Here is a 20,827-nt window from a genome sequence, read left to right as displayed (position 1 = left end):
GTCATCACAAATGGCAAGATTTCATTCTTTTTTATGGCTCAGTAATATTTCATTGTATATATATACACCACATCTTTTTTATCCATTCATCTATTGCTGGTGGCTTCTATATCTTGGCTATTGTAAATTATGCTGTGATGAACATAGGGGTGCATATATCTTTTCAAATTAGTATTTTCATTTTCTTCAGATAACTACCTAGAAGTGGAATTTGGGGATCATATGATAGTTCTGTTTTTAGCTTTTTGAGGAACTTCCATACTGTTTTCCACAGTGACTGTACCAATTTACGTTCCCACCAACAGTGTAGGAGGATTCCCTTTTACACACATCCTCACCAACATTTGTTACTTATTATGATAATAACCATTCTGACAGGTGTGAGATGGTATCTCATTGTTGTTTTGATTTGCATTTCCCTGATAATTAGTGATGCTGACCATCTTTTCATGTACCCATTGGCCAAATGTATGTCCTCTTTGGAAAAATGTTCATTCAGAACCTCTGCCCATTTCTTAATTGAAATGTTTCTTTGTTTTTTGATATTGTGTTGTATGAGTTCTTTATATATTTTGAATGTTAACCCCTATCAGATATATCATTTGTGAATATCTTCTCCCATTCAGTTAGTTGTTTTTTCATTATGTTGATGGTTTCCTTCACAGTGCAAAAGTTTTTTCATTTGATGTAGTCCCATTTGTTTATTTTTGCTTCTGTTGTCCCTGCCTAAGGAGACAGATCCAAAAAAAATATTTATAAGACATGTCAAAGAGCTTATTGCCTATGTTTTCTTCCAGGAATTTTCAGGTCTTACATTTAGCCTTTAATCCATTTTTAGTTCATTTTTGTATATGGTATACAAAAGAGGCCCATTTTAATTCTTTTGCACATAGCAATCCAATTTTCCCAACACCATCTATTGAAGAAACTATCTTTCCTTAATGTATATACTTGTCTTCTTTGTCATTTACTAATTGACCATATAAGTGTGCATTTATTTCTGGGCCCTCTATTCTTTCTATTGATTTATGTGTCTGTTTTTGTGTTTGTACCATACTGTTTTGATTATAATAGCTTTGTAGTATAGTCTGAGATCTGGGAGCCTGATACCTCCAGCTTTGTTCTTCTTTCTCAAGATTGCTTTGGCTGTTTGGGTTTTTCTGTGGTTCCACACAAATTTTAGGTTTATTTGTTCTAGTTCTGTGAAAAATGCCATGGGTATTTTGATAGGGATTGCACTGAGTCTGTAAATTGCTTGGGGTAGTATGGACATTTTAACAATATTAATTCTTCTAATCCATGAGCATAATATATCTTTCTATTTATTTGTGTAATCTTCAATTTCTTTATCAATGTTTTATACTATACTTTCAGAGCAGGTCTTCTACCACCTTTGTTATTCTTAGGTATTTTATACTTTTTGATGCCATTGTAAACTGGACTGTTTTCTTAATTTCTCTTTCTGATAATTTGTTATTAGTTTGTAGAAACACAACAGATTGCTGTATATTAATTTTGTATTCTACAAATTTACATAATTCACTTAGTAGTTCTAATAGTTTTTTGTGGAATCTTTAGGATTTTCTATATACAGCATCATGTCATCTGCAAGTAGTGACAATCTTAGTTCTTCCTTTCCAATTTAGATGCCATTATTTCTTTTCCTTGCCTCATTGCTGTGGCCAGTACTTCCAGCACTATTTTGAATAAAAGTGGCAAGAGTGGGAATACTTGCCTTAGTGGAAAAGCTTTCCTGATTTTAAAAGGAAAGTTTTCAGTTTTTCCCCATTAAGTATGATGTTAGCTGGGGGGTGTCATATATGGCCTTTATTATGTTGATGTACACTCCCTCTATAACCATTTTGTTAAGAGTTTTTATCATGAATGGATGTTGAATTTTGACATGTGCTTTTTCTGTATCTATTGAGGTGATTCCTAAGTGTTTTATTTTGTTTGATGCTACTGTAAACGGAATTGTTCTTTTAATTTCCTTTCCAGATTGTTCATTGCTAGTGTACAGAAAGACAACTGATTTTTGGGTGTTGATTTTATATCCTGCAACCTTGCTAAATTTTTTTATTTGTTCTAACAGGTTAGTTTTGGAAGAATCTTTAGAGTTGTCTACATTAAGATCACATTTTCTGTGAACAGATGATTTCACTTGTTCATTTCCAATTTTAATATTTTCTTGCTGAAATGCTCTGGCTGGGACTTCCAGTACTATGCTGATAGAAGTTATGAAAAATGGCATCTTTGTCTTGTTCCAGCTCTTACAGGAAAATCTTTCAGTTTTTCACCATTGAGTATGATGTTAGCTGTAGGTTTTTCATATATAGCCTTTATTGTGCTGAGGTAATTTCCTTCTAGTCCAAGTTTAAGTGTTTTTAGCTTCTTCCCTTTTTGAGGAAAACTATGTATTACATAGCCACAATATTTTACATACCATTCATTTTACCATTTAGAGAATTACTTCTTTCATTAGATAACACATAAAAACATATTCGCAAAAAATTCTCTCTTCACTCTCATTTAATGTAAAAATTAATGGTCAGTTCCTACAAAGGATGAGATGAATCTAAAATATTCCAATTAAATAAAAGTAAATTTAATTACACTCAAAAGTAAATTTCAATGAAAGATTGCTATTATTTGGCCTGGCAAGTTAAAAATATTAATTAATCTTTACAAGGAAATATTTATCTTTCACACTGAATTAATTTTAATATTTTCATTCAGACAGAAACAGGAAAAACCTTAACTCACAAAGTTATGTGATAGCAAATGGAATTAGCACTCTTATGGCTCACACCAGAATTATCCAATATTAATTTGGATGGATTCCTGTCATATAGTCGCCTTTATTCTCAAGTCATTGAGACTGTCTTTGGTATTGAGACTGCCAATTGAGTCATTGATGGTATCTAAGTCAATGATAAAAGGATTTCCAAACCATGTTTTAACTTTAACATTGTTTCACAATTAGTAACCTTCAAAGAAGTTCAAAGGAGTGTTTGTGTCTGGTGATTTCTGGAGAAATATTGACAAGGCATGGCATTAACTCCAGTCTGCAGCAGTATTCACTCGAGTATTATAAATGCTGCATAGCTGTTTACATATAATTTTCCATTCCAGAGTAACAGCTTAGCCAAAATATCTTAAGGCTTTTCAGTAGTTTCTATAATGGTGAATACAGGGACTCTAATAGAAAGTTATATTATCTTGCATGAAGAAACTTTGCATCACAGAAACTAATTCAGAAACAAATAAACTCCTGTCATATTTTTTTTTCTTCCCTAAATAGGTTTTCAATTTCTTTCAAAATATGTAAAATTTTTCTTCCAAATCCAATCAAGCATTTCAATACTTATTCACTGGAAAGTCACAATTATTTCTGGGTAGTAAAGAACATTATATTATATTATTCCCATTTTTTTTATGGAAACTTATTTAAAAGCTGTGATTCAAGGTTCTTGCCTTCATAAATTTGGTAACTTTGACACCAGAATGCAAGCCTTCTCTCAGGATTCCTAACCAAGCCTTTAGGGTCAACCTGCACACGTAGAAATAATGTTTATTGACAAACAGAAAAGGTACGTGGAATGACAAGAATTGCAGGAGTTCTGGCTCTGTATATATTTTGGCTTCAGAAGATATTTTGCTTGTGGAAGAAACAGTTTGCCATTTGATGTCAACAGGTGTCTGAAATTTTTTAAGGGACCTCATAAACTGAATGTCTTCTTGGATGATGTCAACTTGCACACTTGAGCAGCACAACAAGAGCAGACTACATTGCAAGACTGACTAGTTGTATCGAATCTCACGATGAAAGAAAATAGTGTAGCTGGCAAATCCAGCCAGTTAGTAAACCAGTAATTAATCAATCTATCTAACATTTATTGACTCTATGTGCCATCAGTCTTCTAGGAAATGGGATGAATAAGGTAAATTCCCTGTCCTCATAAAGTTAATATTTTGCTTTTCCATGGCCTCCTTCAAAATATTGATGAAACTGTTGGCAGCTCTGGTAGGATAGCACCCAAATAGGCAAAGACTGAAGACTTTGAAGATTTTAGGTGTTTTCATACAGGAGTTATGGATCTAGGACCTAAAACCCTTTCTGGTCATTTTAAGGACTAGAATTCTAGAATGAGAACCTGTTCCCTTCTGAAACCACATCAGAATATTTTATCCAACCACCCCAAAATGGGGATTTCTCTGGGCTTACCTAGAAATTCAGACCCAAATTCCAACTTTCAGAATTAAGATAATTCTTTTTTTTAAACTTTTTTTTTTTATTTGAGTATAGTTGACATACAATGTTACATTAGTTTCAGGTGTACAACATAATGATATACATTATGCTTTGCTCACAAGTGTATCTACCATCTGTCACCATACAACGCTGTTATGATATCATTGATTATATTCCCTATGCTGTCCCTTTTATTCCCATGATCTATCATTCCATAACTGGAAGGCTGTATCTTCCACTCCTTTTCTTTTCTTATTTATTTATTTATTTATTTTAATTTAAATTCAATTGGCCAACATATAGTACATCATTAGTTTCAGATGTAGAAAATCATCAGTTGCATACAACACCCAGGGCTCATCACATCACGTGCCCTCCTTAATGTCCATCACCCAATGGGCAGATAATTCTTCATAATCTCATTGTTTGCAACCCCCAGTGGAGCCCACAGCAGAGCTGTGACTGTATATTCTGGTGAACTCTGCAGTTATGCCTGTGATATCCAGGCAGAAGAAAATACAAAAATCAGTAAATTAGAATATATAAAATAACAGTTTCAGTGTAACAAAAGCATTGTAAATAAAACAAAAGAGGAACAATACTTTCAATGTATTTGACAAATTGTTCTCTTCCAGGTAAATATATCAAATAAAAGATGCATTCTCTTAGAAATATGGGTAAAAGTGCTGAAAAGGCAACTCACAAAACTTAAAGAAAGGGAAACAGTCACAGATGATGAAGTGTTCAACTTCACTGTCAATCATATGTCACAGTTGAGTTTTGAGAAAAAATTAAAAAGCAAATGAGAGAACAGGAATTCTGTTTGGCATCATGTGGCCTACATGTCTAATATGACTTTGCTTTCATTTCTACAATAAGCACAATAGAGCAGCTAATAGAAAACTATTTATTAATTTTAAAATGCCACTTTATTCTAATTTTAAAAACAACAGATGCTATTTGGGAATAGTTGAAATATAAATATATACAAAAAAGAAAAGTCACTTGTAAGTCTAACACCTAGACATTATTCTATCTAGTATTTTATATGCAATGCCATACTCTATTTTTAAGTATTTTAAGTATTTTACGTATTGATCAGTGATCATAATTTTTCCTTTGACAATATATTGTGAGTTTTTCCCCACTTTTAAATAGCACCAAAAATCATGACAGATGGCTACACAGATGTCCATAGTATAGATGTACCATAATTTATTTAAGCATTAACCTAATATTATAAAATTACATTATTTCCAATTTCCACCACCTTAAGTAATGCTGTGATGAGACTTTTGACATGAACTCTTTCTAAATGTTTTCCTAAAATAAACTCCTAAAAGTGAAATTACTAGTTAAAGGTCATGAACACTTTTTAAATCTTTATTCTTATTTCAAAGATACTATCAAAAATGTAAGAGTTTATTAACACCCCTGCCTACAGTATATAAAAATGCTCATTTTCCCATGCCCTTCACAACCACGGGCATTCTTTTTTGTAATTTATGTGTATTTAATTTTTAAAATATTGAGAGCTTTTGGTTTTCGACTGTGACATATGATTGACAGTGAAGTTGAACACTTCATCATCTGTGGTTTTTTCCTTTTCTGTAAGTTTTGTGAGTTGCCTTTTCAGGACTTTTACCCATATTTCTATGAGAGAATGCATCCTTTATTTGATATATTTACCTGGAAGAGAACTATTTGTCAAATATGTTGAAAGCATTGTTCCTCTTTCATTTTATTTACAATGTTTTTGATTCATTGAAACTGTTATTTTACATATTCTAATTTATTGATTTTTGTACTTTCTTCCTTTCATGTAATGCATAAAAAGGCCCTTCCTCATCCAAATATTTATTCAATACCAACATTCAACAAATATATTTTGAGGATTTATTACACCTCAAAGCAAAGAAAAACTTTTCCTGACTTCAAAACTTATTGTCAAAAATAATAAAGACTAGGGCTTTATTTTCTACATTTAACACTTTACCTTCTGGAAATTTTGATGTGTGGAGTAAATAAGAAATTTATCCCATAAAATTGCCTCATCTTCATTTGTTGCAAATAAAAACACAGTTAGTGTTGTATGGTGGTTAGAATTAAGGGTTCCAGGGTGCGCCTGGGTGGCTCAGTTGGATAAGTGGCTGCCTTCGGCTTAGGTCATGATCTCCAGTTCCCGGGATTAAGCCCGGGTGTTGGGCTCCTTGCTCAGTGGGGAGTCTGCTTCTCCCCCACTTCCCGCTCATGCATTCTCTCTCTCTCTCTCCCACTCTCCCTCTCTCCCTCTCAAATAAATAAATAAAATCTTTAAAAAAAAAAAAAAAAAGAATTAAGGGTTCCAGAATCAGAAAGAACTGGTTGTGAATTCCAGTTCCTCCACTAAATAACTCTGTGTCCTTTGGCATTTTAGTTTACTTAATCTGAGCCTCTCTTTACCAAGCTGGAAACTGGGAATAATAATAGTTCTTATTATTTTGATGTTTGGTGAAGATTAAATGAAATACTCTGTGGAAATTTCTCAACAGTGCTTGGCTTATAGGAGGTACTATAAACTGACTTGGAATGCCACCATTATTTTTTAATATATTATAGATACTGTGTTATATTTCTTAATATGTTTTATATATAGAAACTTACTATTTCTAGTGATGAGATTCTTTTCTAATTTTGAACTTTCACAATGTTGGAGTAGTTTACATGATACCTGTTATAAATCTACTAATAAAAGTTATTTCCCATTATTAATCATTTTCTTCTCCCCTCTTCTAGCTGTTCTCACTCATTTTTCTGAATGAACTTGAAAATCACTTTAATCAGATTTCCAGATAAATTCCAAAATTTATCCTGGTTAGACTCTATATTAGAATTTAACTAGATTGATTTCATGAATGTGAAAATGTATATATTTACACTACCGAAGCACACCATTAGGAAATAGTCTTGGCATGAGTCTTTCTTCCATACATCAGTAATTTTTTATCATTTTCTTCAGCTAGGTTCTATATATTTATTACTAGATTTCTTAAATTTTATTGTGCTATGGACTCAATATCTGTGTCCCTTCAAAATTCGTATGTTGAATCTTTAATCCCCAGTGTTAAGATATTTGGAGGTGGGGCCTTTGAGAAGTGACTGGGTCACAAGTAGGACACCTTCATAATGGGATTAACGTCTTTATAGAGGAGGAAGAGAAGCCAAAGCTCTCTCCCCACCATGTGAGGACACATTGAAAAAACAGCTATCTGCAGGGGCACCTAGGTGGTTGAGCATCTGACTCTTTGTTTCTGCTCAGGTCATGATCTTGGGGTCATGAGATTGAGCCCTAGGTCAGCTCTGTGCTCAGCGTGGAGTCTGCCTGAGACTCTCTCTCCCTCTCCCTCTGCCCCTCAACTCCCCTTATGTACACATACGTGCTCTCTCTCTCTCTCTCTCTCTCAAATAAATAAATAAATCTTAAAACAAAAACCAAAACCAAAAAACAGCTACCTGCAAACCAGGAGAAGGGCCCTCATCAGACACCAAATCTGCAAGTACTTTGATCCTAGACTTTTCAGCTTCCAGGACTATGAGAATTAAAGGCCACCCATTTCATGGTATTTGTTATGGTAGCCCAAACTGAGACATGTTGCTTAGGATTTTTAGTTGTTTCATGAAAATATACATCAAACACTTTGCATACAATGTAGTAGTAAGGTAAGTATTATGCATGAAATCTCACATTTCAGTCTATTAATTCTTTAACTTCAAGTACTTCAGTGAATCAATTACTTTTTTAAAGTAGTTGACATGTCATCCTATTGAAGTAATAACATTTGTACTTAAACATCACCTGATTAAACACTGTCACCTCTCAGATTTTGAGAATGCACCTCTAAGGTAATTTTTATGTTTTTCACATATAAATTTAGATTTATACAAAGTAAATACCTAAAAAGGTAAATACCTTTTTTGGAAAAAAATTCTTCTTCCTAAATCCAGAAAGTTTGCAAAAGAAATAAGGTAAAACCACAAAATTTTATGTATTCCATCAAATCAAAGTATAAAATAGATTCCTATCTCCTTATAAAAATACTAGACCAAACAGAAAGTTCCTAAGTGTGATGGGTAGGTAGGAGAGAAAAGTGTCAGATTAACATAATATATTTTTTTTCTTTAGAGTCAGGAGTTAGCTCTAAAAGTGAATGTATGTAACAGTTAATTGTAATACTGACTTCAGGTATGCAAAAGTAATTATCTAAGAATATTTATTTTCTGGCAACACTTCAACAGTGGGGATCCATTTCATGGGATATATATCTCAACACTGTATCAACAGTAGTTTATAATCTTCCAGTTGACTTGGATCTGAATGGTAGCAATATAAGCAAGATTACTGTCTTTATTCTTAAGTAAAAATAAAGCCTTTGCATATCAAATAATTTTGAGAAATTGCTAGGAGAGAAGCTAGACTTTCTCTGTACTTGCTATAATGGCTCCAGTATTAAAATAAACAAATACAAATCAAAGAGAATGAGGGAGAATGGGCAATGCGGATCAGCATGGAAGCAGACGACGCAATGCTTGGAACATGATTTTTTAAAAAAGATACCCAGGACTACAACATTTATTTCCCTGGCTCAGGATATCAATAAATTATAATGAAGAGGGATTCTTGTCAACACTAGAACCAAACAGTTGTGATACCTAAAAATTATTTTTCTTAATCACTATATATTAAGTGCTCAATATCGTGTATAAATAGAATTTATTTCATTGTGAAGATTGTCTTTCTAAACCTCCCATCTTTAAAAAAATTCTGAGTTAAAACAAAAAGTTCAAGTATTCTGAAAAGGAGGTCCATCATGTAAAATAAGAAAATTCTCAAAAACGCATTAATAGAATCAGTTGCATCTGAAATTCAACTTCAACTAGGCCAATTTCATTACGAAAAGTCAACATAATAATCTATTTCTTTAAAGGTCACACCATCTGGATGCTTAAAAGGGACACAGGTTGATTTTTTTTTTCAAAAAGGGACTATTTTAACATCATTATAAAGTTAACTTTTTAAAAAAAAAGTCTCACCCATAAGTTTCAGCGTCACAAATTTTTATGAGAAAAATTGCTTGGCCATCATTATTCTTCCACAACATTTCCCCCCTCCTGTGGTGTACAAAAGAAACTCACACTTCTAAGTGATTCTCGATTTTACCAACAGGTTATGGTCCACATTTTAAATAAAATACCAAAGTGGAAAGTTCTCAGAAATGAAAATGAAAAGTGAAAAAGCCAAAAGGTGATCTCCTAATGTAACATTTAAAATGAAATCTGTTTATTCGCAGATCTGTTCCTTCGTTTCCCTCCACGGCCGCGAGTTATTAGAATTTTTCATGCAGCCGAGACCTTTTGCACTCGGCAGCTTTCTCCTTCTTTCACATTAACCTTTTCCCTGAGGCAGGACCATGCATGTTATCACAGCAAGCGTGCTAAAGGAAGCTCCACAGAGATTAATAAGGGAAGGGACTTTGCACTTCTTGTCAAACCAGCCAAGTGGTTCCTCTTTGCTGCTCACCAAAGAACAGCGAGGGTTTTCCCAGACAGGTCAGAGAAAGGGCAGCACACCCACATTCAGCCTCTCTGGGCAAATTGGACAAATATAAATGAATCCCTGTCTTCAGCTGCATTTTGTATTTAATAGTTACTAATGGCATGATCACTATCCCAAACTATGGGAAACAAATCAATAGCTTGTTTTCTTCTGCAGAGAAGAGATTTTTCAGTATTCACTGTTCTTGTTCTACTGTAACAACAACTGAATATGTAAGTAGAAGTCCAACAATAGCAAAACTGAATATATAGAAACTTACCAACAATAGCAAAATTGAATATATAGAAACTTACCAACAATAGCAAAACTGAATATATAGAAACTTATTTTAGCAGAAGAAAATGAAAAATTCTATAAACATGACTTAACATAGCATCTGAATAAAAACTAGAAAATATGTTTGAGTAAGGTGCTCTAAAATACTAGAATTAGTGCCTCCAGATAATTGAACCAGTAGTTACTATGAACCAACAATGAACCCAGTTAACTGTATGAAAATGTTTGTGAAAGGTGATTGCCCTCATTCCACTAGGGAAATGCAGTATTCCTTCAGGACATCAGATTGCAAGAGAAACTACAGAAACATACATGTCTTTACCCATGTCTTGCCTTGGTGAACAGTTTCCTTTTTCATATAACACCAGTAAGCAATGGAGCATTTTCCCGCTGCTGAGAGTCAATTTATCTCACTTTACAACCTCTTTAATGAGATGGACGTTCAAGATCACACAATTAGTACATGGTTTATGCAGGATCCAAATCTAGGTCCTGCACTCCCCTAAGCTGGTGCTGTTTCCTGCACCCCAGAATCAAAGGCTACGAGCCCCTGTTGTACTCTGTGGGCAGTCGGTACCAACTCACGGGGAAGGTAGTGTCCTATAAGCAAAAATCAAATCCATTCATGCAACCTAAAAGTCATCTCAAACATTTCCATATTGATTCCAAATTTAAGCTCATCATTTCCATCACAGCATTTTAAAGCTTCAGTCATGAGCTTCTTTGGAATTTTGCTTCCCTGATACATTAAAAGCTACAAGATTGCATATCACTTCCTTCTTTATAGTCAGTAAAAACTAGTTTAGAATACGTTCCCTCCAGTTAGAATCTTAGCAATTTGATATTGTTTAATTAGAGGAATTTTGGTCTATGAACCCATCTCTATTGAAAAGTATATTTTAGTTTCCAATTTACATTAAAGGCGTATAAATGAAATCCACGAGGGCCAGGTATCTAGCCAAATCTCCCTGGGCTACCCGTCAGCCCCTGACTTGAAGGTGTCCAGGGAACTGAAATTGGACAAAGGAGAATAGCACTTACATTGCTGTTCATCGCTCTTGTCCCCACACTGATCTGTGAAGTCACACACGTTGTCAGGAGGTAAGGACAACCCATTGCCACACTGAAAGGCTTTTGTTCCTTGCTGAACCCATGCAGAGATGAAAATACAAGAAATCCAAAGGAAACAAAAAGCTTCATTCCTTGGGAATGCTAACATTTCGGCCAAGCAGAAGAGCACCACTTGATAGGTCGCTGGGAGATCAGGCAGTTGTAATAGGTGAATCCATAATTAGAAACATCCTTTCTCTTTTCTCTACCCTTTCTTTTCCAGATTTGCCTCTTATGACTGGATACCCTTGGTAACTATTTGCAACCCTAACAAATGACTCCCAGAGCAGTTCATTTACTCTTTCAGAGGAGTGTCTTTAGAAAATATTTAACTTGAGCAATTGCACCTTTTCTGTATCTAGCTAAACATGGATATTTATTGCCCTGTGTATACCATATTTAAACAATGTAAGCCTTTATGATCATGCTATCTCCTGAAAGAAAATTTTAAGAAACAAAGGGCAGGCACATAAATGGGGTGGGGGACCGGGGGAGGACCACAGTAAAGTTTTAAGTAACAGCAATGTTCTGTATTAATTCCTGTGCTTACTTAATCACATTCATGTAATTTAGAACATTATTGTGGTCGCTAAAACTTATTCAAATATTTCAGACCCAATTATTAGAATTTCTCTGTGAGTTCAAAATGTGTATCCTTAGTTATTAAATAGGAACCTCATATTGCGTGTTTGGATAAATTGAGTACCATAGGATTTTTAAAGACTTTATTTATTTATTTCAGAGAGAGAGAGCACGAGCGGGGGGGGGGGGGGGGGAGGGGCAGAGGGAGAGGGATAAGCAGACTCCCTGCTGAGCAGGGAGCCTGACACAGAGCTCAATCCCAGGACCCTGAGATCATGATCTGAGCCGAAGGCAGACGCTTAACTGACCAAGCCACCCAGGCACCCAAGAACCATAGGATTTTAGAAGTTGAAGGGACATTGGAGGTCATTGTTTTACAAATCACATAACTTGGGCCCAAAGAAGTTAAGAGTATTTATGAGAAAATACAGTAATTTGGTATTAGAAACTAGAATTCAAATTTCCTACTACTGCCGAGGGCAGTGTTCTTTCTTCTACAGCACACTGATCCTCTTGTCAATTCATATTAATTTGCTTCTACAACTGAAATATGATTTCAGAATGCATATTGAGAATGAACAGTATACTGAAGTTCAGGACACACTGATGTATTCATAATAAAATTCTATGAAGCTGCATAATCATAGAAATTATATGAAGTTGAACACACAAAATATTCTTTTATATTTTATTTCTTAAAGGCATATCAAAGTTCTTTTTCAACTACTTTCTTTTCATTTCTGCAATATAATGGCAAGAAACAAGACACCCCATGAGACTATAAGAATTAATTGGGGAATGTAGAGTGAAAATCAGGACCATAGATCAGGGACAGGGATGCATCTAAACATTTAATAAAAATGTTAGGAAAGTAAGATTTTCTCCATAATTCTAGAAAAAGGACCCACTATATATATATATATATATATATATATATATATATAAAGTATGGACATTCAGGATCCTGGGAGGAAAATCCATAATTTTGCCCTTTCATTGAGCTCTCCATATAATCTGGCATTTCATTGCTCTATGCTTTACTCCAATTTCAAAAATATTTCTTCTCCTTACCTCTGTTTTATGAATGAATATTAATCATACCTAACCTACTTCTCTCCTTTATGTGTCCCTTAAATGTTGATTATCCTCATAGTTCCATGTTAATCCTTCTCTCTGCCCAGATTATACTTTTTTTCCTAGGCTTTTTCTTCACTCTCGTGATTCTGAGTATTATCTACATATTGTCCCAAATCTGTATCTGAAATCCTGATAGGATATGTTCCTCAAATCTATATTGTAAGTCTTCTTTCTGAGCACACACATGCACACACACACACACACACACACACACACACCCCACATAGACGGACACTCTAAATCTCCAAAACTAAACCATCCTTCCCTTCCCCCACCCACCCAACCAGCTCATATTTCAATGAAGTGCACCTTCTTCCATCCCATGCCAGGAAATTATAGTGTTCTTGGACTATTCTCACCCTCTCTACCTAACAATCTTCCAGTCTTCTGCATTCTATATTTCAGTTAAAGACTATCAATTCTCATCTCAGCCACACCCCAAACCAGATGTTGTTGCTACCCACACTTGTTTTCCATCCTTCAGTCAGGTGGGTAGAAGGGAGAGAGTGAAAAATAGAGGAATAAAGAAGGAGGAAGAGAAAGAAGACAAGAGGGGAAGAGGGAAGGAAAGCAACAGTGTAAAGAGACATGCAAACCCTGAAACATTCCTTTTATATCCTGATTCTGAACTCAGGTCCCATAATACTCTATATGTTCACTATTTTCCATATAGAAAAAAAATCACATATTTTCTTGCTGTCATAGCTGTTTATTGCCTCGTTTTGGCTGGGAAACTCCTTTATTAACTGTTACTGCCTACTAAAGATAACATTACCGTATACTGTTTCAAGTAGTATTCATCATTTAGACAAGAAATGAACTGGAATCACCCAAAGTAAATCAGTATAATCCAGTAGCATTATATTTAATAAGGCAAATTTATATTTTGTTGCCAAAAAATAACATTATTTTCAATTGATAATTTCTTTATCACTTTTTCTCTATGTGCACCAAAAGGGACAAGGAATAAATAGATACTGATAGCAACTAGTGTTCTCTTTACCAGGTTTTCTGAGGAAGGGAAAAATGCCTTGTAGATCCCAATGTTCTAACACTGTGCTAGGTGCTTCATACATATTGTCTCATTATGTCCAAAACACCCTCTTGTGCTATTCTCTACTTATGCTTTAAAAATCATTAATCAGTTCTCCAAGATCCCATGAGTATTAAATGATGGAGCTTGGATATGACCCAAGATAGAAAAAAAAATGATCACATAATTTTAATTGAATTATATTGCCAATAATTTTTATGAGGCATTTAAAAATCTCTGAGACTTCCAAACAGCAAAATATTCAAAAGTGATAGCAAATTCATTTTCAAGTACACACACTGTTTTATCTTTCTTTTTTAAAGACTGAACACCTATTTATGCTAGACACTGGGAATGGGGTCAGGAAGATAGGACAGATACAATGAAGAATAAGACAGTGCCCAGATATAAAAGAATGTACAACATGAGAAAGGAGATATAAGACATTTACAAAAAATGTACACAAACTGCTTCTAGTTTGGCAAAAACAGTGGGTCATATTTTCTATAAAAATATATAAGCCAACTTACAAAGTATAAAAATGTTAGATGTGGAAAGAAGTGGAATATAAAATGCTTTTAAATATATATATAACTGAGTCCCAAGGCTGCAAAATGTAAAGCAAATCCCAAGAATTGAATGGGAGATGGGAAGAAGTAAAGCCAACATAATAGTTTATTACTGAATAACCATCCTGAATAATATTTTAAGAACTAGTCCAGGGCCACCTGGGTGGCTCAGTGGGTTAAGGGTCCAAATCTTGATATCAGCTCAGGTCTTGATCTCACTGTCTTGATCTCAGGGTCATGAGTTCAAGCCCTGCATTGGGCTACATGCTGGGCTTGGAGCCTACTTAAAAAAAAAAAAAAAAAAAGAACAATTCCAGAATTAATGCAAAAGAAGATGCAAGAACAGTGAGGAGAGATTGAAGTTATCCTGCAGAGAAAAACAACCCAGAGCCCCAGTCTTGAAAGTGGAACTGAGAAAGGTAATAAAAGAATTTAGATCTGCATAAGATAAGAAACTAGAACTGACGTCTTTGCACAAAGCCAGAGGAAGAATTTGCTGGGAAAAAAAAATTCCTGGCACCTTCATAAGGCCATGTCAAGATTCCCATTGATTATGATCATCCAAATAAGGGCTCGCAATGAAAAATTAACTGGCAAATGACAAACACATCTCTATGAATCAGAGCTAGCACAAATAATCAAATGAAAACAAGGGCACAATTGATACCCAAGGATTTCATGCATTGGCATTATGTGATAATGAATATAAAAAATTTATGTATCAAATATATAAAAGATTAAATTTTTAAAATAAGCACAAGGAAGAAGAGACCAAGCATGATTTTGTAAAAGTGATCAGGAAAACATAACCATTCAAAATGAAAACAATGTAGATGGTATAAATAGGAAAAAAGACAAAAAACAGAAATGCATATAGAATTCAATGAATTGGAAGATATTTATGAGAAAATATACAAAATGCAACAAAGAGATGTACACAAATATGAAAAAAAAAACATAGTTTAAGAACCTGGAAGATAAATGATAGGGTCCAACACATGACTAAGTGAACCATATAGGGGAAATAAAAGAAAATGTGGGAGATGGTACTTGAAATGAAAATTTTTCAGAAATGAAAAAGGTCATGAACTCTAAGAATCAGGGCGCAGGATAAATTTAAAATATATTAAGCTAGATACTTTGTAATTAAACTGAAGAATTCCAAAGAGAAGTGAAGTTCTTAAAATCAATTAGAGAGACAAGACGTATCTACAAAGGCATGTTATTTAGACTGGCAGTTAACTTTTCAACAGCAACAATATAAACAAATAAGAAAGTGGCCTATGGAGCAAATGTAAGATAATGGAATAGTGTTTTCAAAAACTATAAAAAAACCACAGTAAACTTAGATTTAGTGGTGACCTGAATGTTTGTTTATTCAGGGTAGGGGATAAGATAATTTTGAAATGGTTAAAAACTGAGGGAGTTTCTTTTTGACAGGCCCTAAGTAATGGATATATTCTAAATTCGGCACCCAACAAGAATACATGGAAATAAAATATTCATAAAACTAATTTCAGTATATTTCAAAGACTCGGTGTTACCCAGATGACTTTCTCTGCTGGCAATGACGTTCAGTGAAAAATCAGAAATATTTATTTTTTTTAAAAAAAAGGTGAAAATTAAAAAAAAAATATATATATATATATATATATTCACCATATATATATATATATGATACAGCATTGTGAACAGATGCCCTGGGAGTGTGAGCCATCTGCTTGTGGCATTTATCTGAGACTGCAGGCCCTACTCAATTTTGGTCTTGTATATACTGCTTCCGCTGATGACAGAATGCTGTTGCTTGGCACACTCAAATTATATCACATTCAACTTATTTCAAGCAGCTCAGGTTGCAGGGTCATTGTCTCATGGTCAGGAATTCAGTCTTAATCTGTGCCCAATAGCTATTTCTCAAGGGAAGAATACTTATTTTGCTGGCTTTACTCCAAAATGATTGGGACCTATAATGTGATTCTCTGACAGAGTAGGACATACTTTTATCAAGCTGACTAAATGTCCACAGATCCTTGCGCTGAAGTCTTAACAGACTCAAGAACACTGCCTCATATTAGGTACCACACAGGTTTCTGTTTTGTTTTACGCATAGCTTGCATCTGAAACTCAAACAAGCCAACCAGGTTTTCTGTATCTTTCTTAGAGGTATAAGATGCAAGACAAGGCAAATTTTCTCTCACTCTGAGAGTTATCTTTCTTTATTCCAAGTAACTTCATGAATGCATTCGAACTCCGTTTATCTATCAGGTTTATTACCCAACCTCTGCCATATATGAACTTCTCCAAAGCATTTTTAAAAATCTGCTAACCTGGGGGCTCCTGGATGGCTCAGTCGTTAGGTGTCTGTCTTCGGCTCAGGTCATTATCCCAGTGTCCTGGGATCGAGCCTCACACTGGGCTCCCTGCTCGGCAGGAAGCCTGCTTCTCCCTCTCCCACTCCCCCTGCTTGTGTTCCCTCTCTCGCTGTCTCTCTCTCTGTCAAATAAATAAATAAAATCTTAAAAAAAAAATCTGCTAACCTGTGCTTACCAAATTATGTCAGATTACCACCATGTCTGTAGTGGATAAACATGATGTCCTATACAAGGGCAAGACAATTCAGGCATCTACAGAACATATATGACCAGGGGCAAGTGAGTTGATCGTGTTCCGAAGCACAACAGCGAAGGCATACGGTTGTCCCTCTTAATTGAAAACAAAATATTTCTAGAGTTCTCTGCTCATTGGAATAGAGAAAACAAATATTTTTTCCACATACAGAACTACACAGAGCTTTGTGGACTTGCTCAGTAAAGAAACTACATCTGAAAGAGCACTGTTATCAGAATCCTGAGCTGGTTATACTTTCAATAATCATCCATTATTTTCCAAGACTCATCCACCCCTGCAAAGGACAAAAAGGCAGGTCAGGTTAATGGACAGGAATTAGTGCCCATGGTGGCACCCATCTCTGTAATTCCCCCAGAGGTTGGGGGGTGTTTATTCTTACTTATGAAGAAAGAGCAGGACTGGCTAATATCCTTCAAAAGCCAGACTTTCAATGTTGGCCCTTGGCTGGCATCTGGGACAACCAGTTCCCACCATTCTAACTGATTAAGAGTAGGTCATTATACTTAAACTGTTTGTGCAAACAAAAATCTAGTTTATGCTGAATACCTGCTTTCCTTCTGGGGTCTAGAATTTTAATATGTGCCAGGCAGAAACTATCTACATGACCAACCACCAATAAAAAAATCCAAGGCACTGGGTATCTTAGGACCTCCCCTGATTGTCACAACTCATTGCTATAATAAAGTGTGTCCTGTGTGACTCCACTGGGGGAGAAGACTCTGGAAGTGTGCCCCTGGTTTCCCCTAGACATTGCCACATGTACCTTTTCCCATTATTGATCTTGCTCTGTATCCCTTCACTGTAATAAATCTTTGCCATAAGTACAACTATATGCTGAGTCCTGTGAGTCCCTCTAGCAAATCATGGAATCTGGGGATGGTTTTGAGGGCGTCCTGACACACTCCCATAATGGAACTCATTTAATGGATCAGGAATCAGTGTGAAGATACTACCAAACACTGAGTATATCTATTCCAATTACCCATTCACCAATAGAAAAGCAACCACAGAATGGTTTTGTAGAATCTGTGAGCCACTCAGAGGTGGACTTGGACCTAAGTTCCATTCATCACCTAACCTTCATATGTCCCACCTCTGACCAATAGAACCATGGTGATTTTCTGGATATCCAGGAATTAATCAGCATAGAACCAGCATCTGAGTATTTCCCATTTTCCAGTGAACTATTACCATCAAACAGCATAGGTACCCAACCCAGAAGAGGTTTTTTTTTTGTTTTTCTATCAAGCCATGTAGGATTTTCATTAGTGGCCTACCTCTTTTATTGCTATGGATCTCAAGTTCCATTAGCCACCACCAAAGGTCCCTTAAAGCACCTGGCTTTGCTGACTACTATGATAATATTATAGTAATCATGCTACACTTGCCTCTAACAATTACATTTTGTTACTGGCCAGCTTCACTTTGAGATAGCATCATCTCCACTTCATGTGAGGTCTGAATAGGTCAGCCATTACAGCATTTCATAAGAACGCCAACATTCTCCTCAACAAACTACTTCTAAATGTTTTATTACACATGGTCTTCTAGGCCATCTCAGTTTATATAGAATAGGAGAAGAATAAACAAACTACACCAAAAATTCTTTTGGTTACCATTTGGTTTTGGTTACCAAACAATCCACTCCAACATTCCTATTTTTCTAAGTCTTAAATTTCTGCCTCTTCATTATTAGCATCTCAAATTCATTTAATGAATAAATCTAGGTCTCAGTCAGTTGAACTGAGCGACTACATAGAACCTACTCTAAATGATCAAAAATAAAGAAATCTTCAACCCAATTCAAAATTATATTTCTTCTTACCTGAACCAGGTTCTTTATTTCTACACACATCCCCCATTTTCTACTGATATGACTTAGCAGCTAATTGCAAATCCTTTTTGTGTTGGTTTGCTCTTCACAGATCTGCTTATAGTTCAGAATGAGGATGGTCAGAATGAGGCATGTGGAAAACTCGCATGCACGATTGAGGTGATTGCATATTTCCAGAGAAGACAGAATCATGCTTATCAGAGGAGGAAGAGCTACTTCTTTTATCAAGGGAAGCTGGAAGCAGGGATATCAGGGATTAGAGGTATTTGCAGTCATCCAAATGCTCCCCAATTCCCCATTCCAATTCTTAGGATCCCACACTCTCATAAACAATGCCCTCACTTTTCCACAAGAGGCATAAGGAGTCTTTGAATTCAAACTACATTTTAAATCAAATTGCAGAAACAAACTCAGTCTATAACAACAACAACAACACCATCAAAGGTTATTTTAGGGAACCATAAAGTTTCCTGGTCCTCTGACCATGCCTTCCCCCAAGATTTAATAGCCTGAGCCTGTCATTTTTTTCAAGAATTTTACCCAGCCGATGCTACAATTCTTGAATTCTTCATTCTCAACCACAATGGTTTTCACAGCAGCAACCTGATCTGTGAAAGCTTCACCTTCAATATGCCCCTCAGTCCATATTGACACAGATGAAATTTTACCACTCTTTGCCACAAAATACTGTGGCAAATGCTAACAGGATTTTCACTGCTTTAAACCCCAATCAGGTCAATTACCCCATCCTTGATGTAGTTTCTTTTAGAAACTGCAGTTGGCAGGGCACCTGGGTGGCTCAGTCGATTAAGCATCTGCCTTCAGCTCAGGTCATGATCTCCAGGTCCTGGGATCAAGCCCTGTGTTATCTGGCTCCCTGCTCAGTGGGGAGTCTGCTTGTCCCTCTCCCTCTGCCCCTCCCCCGCTGCTTGTGCACACGCTCTTTCTCCCTCAAATAAACAAAATCTTTAAAAAAACTGCACTTGGCAATCATCCTTGTGAACAAGTATATTATCAATTAAGATTCAGTAGCAAGCAATAGAAAGTATTTCAATGGGTTAAGCAGAAAGTAATTTATTATCAGCTTTTCGATAGTTTCAAAATAATATGCAAGGTCTGAAGGGGTAAACTTTAGAAGGAATTTCTAGGAATAACTCACAGATTCCAAAATCACAATCCTGTCTTGGAGTCTACTTCTTGAAGGACCTAATATACCCAGTATAAAGTATACTCAAGTAAATGATCATGGGAGCTTTGGGAAAAAGCTTTGAAAATAATCACAATCTGTATTTTTCATGGTGTTGCAGAACTATTCTTCCCAGGGACCTTTTTCAGTCGATGGGTCCCAGATATGAAAATTCGCTCAATTCAGGCCTATATTTAATAAGGAAATTCAATTGACAACTAATAACCTTCCAATCAGAAAGCACCAGGCCCAGATGATAACATTGGTGAACTGTACCAAACATTTAAGGAAGAAATAATTCCATTACTCTACAATCTCTTCCAGAAAATAGAAACAGATGAAATACCTCCTAACTCATTTCATGAAGACAGCATTACCCTAATACTAAAACCAGACAGACATTAAAAGACATTTCAAACCAATATCTCTCATGAACTTAGATGTAAAAATCCTCAACAAACTATTAACAAATAAAATCCATCAATGTATAAAAACAATTATATATCATGTCCAGGTGAGAATTATTCCAGGTATGTAAAACTAGTTCAACATTCAAAATCAATAAATGTAATCCATCACATCAACAGTCTGAAGAATGAAAATCATATAATCATATCAACTGATGTA

General features: G+C 35.3%; 1 protein-coding gene across 1 annotated transcript in view; it reads right to left on the bottom strand.

The window, feature by feature from the left end:
- Positions 1-19,042, bottom strand: part of MALRD1 (MAM and LDL receptor class A domain containing 1) — an 806,170-nt gene extending 787,128 nt beyond the window's left edge. Inside the window, exons 1-2 of the mRNA XM_078074136.1 lie at positions 19,006-19,042; positions 11,163-11,375 (exon numbers count right to left, since the gene is read on the bottom strand). Of these exons, the coding sequence (XP_077930262.1) occupies positions 11,163-11,375; positions 19,006-19,042 (250 nt within the window). The remainder of the gene's footprint in view (positions 1-11,162; positions 11,376-19,005) is intronic.
- Positions 19,043-20,827: the final 1,785 nt, after the last annotated feature.

Source organism: Halichoerus grypus, chromosome 6, assembly GCF_964656455.1.
Source record: "Halichoerus grypus chromosome 6, mHalGry1.hap1.1, whole genome shotgun sequence".
NCBI lineage: Eukaryota > Metazoa > Chordata > Mammalia > Carnivora > Phocidae > Halichoerus > Halichoerus grypus.
This window is presented reverse-complemented; position numbering and strand designations above follow the sequence as displayed.